Source organism: Laccaria bicolor, genomic scaffold (assembly GCF_000143565.1).
Source record: "Laccaria bicolor S238N-H82 LACBIscaffold_69 genomic scaffold, whole genome shotgun sequence".
Taxonomy (NCBI): Eukaryota; Fungi; Basidiomycota; class Agaricomycetes; order Agaricales; family Hydnangiaceae; genus Laccaria; species Laccaria bicolor.
The window spans coordinates 114,419-118,012 of record NW_001889940.1 but is presented as its reverse complement, the minus strand read 5'-3'; the positions used below and the strand labels follow the sequence as shown (position 1 = coordinate 118,012).

The following is a 3,594-nucleotide window of genomic DNA, read 5'->3' as shown; positions in this document are numbered from 1 at the left end:
GACGGTGATGACGGCATGTGTTGTCGCCATCTGGGATGACGTGGCACATCCGTGTCCCGTGTCGTAGTCGCATGGTAGTTCTGTATTGTTGTTGAGTCGTCGCTGTCCTGTGTTGGTGTTGCACCGTTGTTGTGTCGTGTCAGTCCGGACGACGAACAGCGAATTGGTTGTCATTCGTCATTTGGTTGCCACGTCTTCTAGTGACGTGGCACCTGAACATTGTATGACTAAAGGAATGGGGGGCAGGGGTTGTGTTAGCTCACCTGGGTTGGCACACAACGTTGTCACTGTCCTCGTTGTCGCGTCGATGTTGCAGGCGCTCGTTTTCTTGCCAGAGCTGGTGACGTGGTGTTGCCGCGTTGTTCTTGTGGTGTTGGGGCATGCCGGGCTGGTTGTGGGTGGTCAATGAGGGTTGTGGGTTGTGGTGGCCATTGGTGACGGTGGTGGTGCGGCGGTCGTGAGTGGGCGTCATGGATGATCAATGATGGTAGTGGTTGAGGAGTTTGTGGGCAGGTTGTGGGACGCCTAAATCAAGCGTGGCCAAACGCTGACAATCAATGAATGAAATTTTGTCTAAGTCCTCACCTCAGATTTGGGTGTGGCTATGTGACAACAGCATCTAGTGAGCTCTGTTTAGTTGCTTTAAAGTTTAAACAGTTGTACGGTGCAGCTGCTAGATTGCTCTCTTGTCCACCCCTGAGATGTCTGGTGGAGCTGAGGGTTTGATTCACGGTGTTTGCACTATTTTTGACAATGTATATGACAGATGGTGAAATCCATGGAGTCTACTGAAATAGTCAAGCAACCTCAATATTTCGAGCAGAAACTACTTGGTCTACTGACACTGTAGGAACAACAATCAAGGTCTATGGGGAAATGAGTTGAAAATATTGGAAGCTATTGAGTTTATGAACAAATGAACTGAGTGTACCTGGACTATGGGTGCATAACCAGAGTTTATCAGCACTACTTGGAGCAGTGGAAGCTACTGACTTTCTGAAGAAAACTACTGAGGGTACATATTCAATCAGAAAACTACATATACATTTTTTTTTCCTGATGTGGCAGGCACGCCACACTAGTGCCACACAGATTTCTAGTTGCCCATTTGGAAACGGAATAGTCTAAGGGTCCTTGAAGGGTCAGGCCGCCGTTGTTCAGTCGAGTCGGGAAGCCCGAGCTCTTCTTAAGCTCATTTCTCAAGAGACTTGTGTTACGTCTTGCATTCTGCCACATCTTCTATTGCAATCTCACAATCCAACCCACCAGATCCCAGTGAGGTCCTGTGCAAAGGAAATTCTTCCTGCTGTCCATAAATTTCCCCAATATCTTTATATGAATTAGGGTGACGAGTGTACCATGAATCCAGTGCTATCGCAGCACTTCCCTTTCGAAGTTGGATTCAACTCCCAGACAAAGAATCAGGAATGATATGTATGTAGTAACATTCATTTTCTGTTAGTACTGCTTGGCTGAGTATGTCACGTCGGACCTCTAGCATGAATTGTGGTGGTTAATATTTACCCCCTGTGAAAATCAACTCCGATCAGGCCGAGCCACAGTGACTATGGCCGATTTGCGTGGCTTGTGTGAGCATCAATCGAGTTAGATATATTTCAGGCGATTTGCAAGGCTGACCCACACTAAAAACCGCACTGTGTACATGGCTTACATCGTGTAATATCAAATTGGATCGAACTCAAATCTATTTGTATACATCAGGAAAAGGTGATTTCTCTGATAGATCGCCGGTTAGTTCTGTAGCCAGATATAGAAAAAGTAGGCACTGTATTTTAGCTGAGCGCAATATGTAACTGCATTGGTCATGATAGCATGGCCTTGTCATTTGATAGTACCTAGAGCTGATGAGGAAGCAATATCTTATTAGTCGGATGAATAGTTACAGCAAGATCTATGTTGGCTATCAATGCTATGGATTTTGTATCTGCAGTTTCTCTACCCCCCGAAACACACCGGCCTCGCCAATTAATAACTGTATTCCCCTCAACTTATACCTATTACTAACCGTTTTAATGCATTGTCTGGAGGGCTGTAATGTCTGATCATGCACACGATTGATGGGGGATGTCGTTTGGAGGGGGAGTGGCGAATCGCTTATTTGATGTCGGTGTTGACATAGTTTAGCTGGGGTGGTAGGTGGTTGTGGCTGAGATTTGTGGTCAGAAAGAGCCACGTACCTTGTGAAATTACGCGACGCAGCCCGTCACCCATCGACAGTTCCTCCACATCGAGAACGAGATGGAGGCCCCACGTCATTGCTTTTGAATAACCCCCCTGCACCTCCTCGACACTACCTTCCTTTGTCGTCGCCTGTCACCGGGTGGCTGTGGTCTTCTGGCTGTGTTCATGGCACCGTAATACCATGAGGGAGAATGACCGGTGGTGGTCGATTTACCGGAATCGACGTGTCCGATGGCGACGACGCTAACGTGAGTCTTCTCCTTTCCCATTTTGTTGCAGGGCGTCTGCACCCACTGCCGTCGTGGTTTGCCCCTCTACACGCTCAGACGAGTCGCACTCCTATAAGCCCTAGTCTGCACCTGACCTCCTTGAGATGTCTGAAGGGCTCGGATTGGTCACTAAATCAGACTATGCACTTTAGACATAACGTTGACACTCACCGTACCTGGGCCATTCGAGCGCGTGGTGGGCAGAGGAGTTGAACATTTCGCGCAGGCTGGGCATGATCTTTCAAAGCTTGACACTCGATGATCATAGCCACCTGAGATTCCGTGTTCATATATTGCCCGCTGGTGTAGTGGTAACTATCGATAACTGACTAGAGTAACTTAGTAGGTAACTATTACCGCAAGCCCTGGAGTTCGAGTCCGGCTCAATGCAGACATTTAATTTACAATACGAAATAGAATACAATGCGTACTCTACACTACAAAATGAAATGGACACTTCAAATCCTTAGACTGACACGTTGTTTCCTATATTAGAAACTATGACGATTACCCCCCAAGAAAAAGCCGATTCTTCTTTTAGAATATTTATCAAGCTACCTTGTACCATAGAGTTCACATAGAGCTATGTACAACTACGGGAATTTGACTCTATCAAACTATATGATGATACAGCACAACCACGCTAAGCTATAGACTTAATTGTAGTGATATGTATTTGTCGGTGCATCTACCACAAACTATATATCAGGGGGCTCTCGATGGCGCTACCAGCACTATCACGTCTACATACCGCAATATCGCAAGTCCATTTTTTCCTGATGTAGAATTCTGTCGATAAAACGACACCTTACATCACTTCAATTCTAGGCAATCAGGTCTACCTCGGAATAACCCGAGTCATTTTTGACTGGGATTTACCACTTGAGGCTGTAAATATTGCTGAACGAGGCTAACCCTGAAAATACCAGTGCTATTTAAGCTAACATATCGCCTTTCAATCCGTCTTTTCCTGGGATTCAGCTACCTTTTCAAACATCCACCACCCCGAAATCGGTCTCACCGTGTCCCTTCGCCCTTCTACATCACCAGAGACCTTCATTCCAAACAAACCTGCAGTCATCATGCACTGGATCTCTTCTCCGTTATCGCCAACGAGGACATC

General features: G+C 46.4%; 1 protein-coding gene across 1 annotated transcript in view; it reads right to left on the bottom strand.

Annotated features, from left to right (window-relative positions):
* Positions 1–2,141: 2,141 nt before the first annotated feature.
* Positions 2,142–3,594, bottom strand: part of LACBIDRAFT_334758 (uncharacterized protein) — a gene marked incomplete at both ends in the record, with an annotated part of 2,711 nt that continues 1,258 nt past the window's right edge. Inside the window, 6 exons of the mRNA XM_001889537.1 lie at positions 2,142–2,167; positions 2,199–2,331; positions 2,567–2,600; positions 2,643–2,800; positions 3,223–3,260; positions 3,387–3,402. Coding sequence (XP_001889572.1) covers positions 2,142–2,167; positions 2,199–2,331; positions 2,567–2,600; positions 2,643–2,800; positions 3,223–3,260; positions 3,387–3,402 — 405 coding nt within the window. The remainder of the gene's footprint in view (positions 2,168–2,198; positions 2,332–2,566; positions 2,601–2,642; positions 2,801–3,222; positions 3,261–3,386; positions 3,403–3,594) is intronic.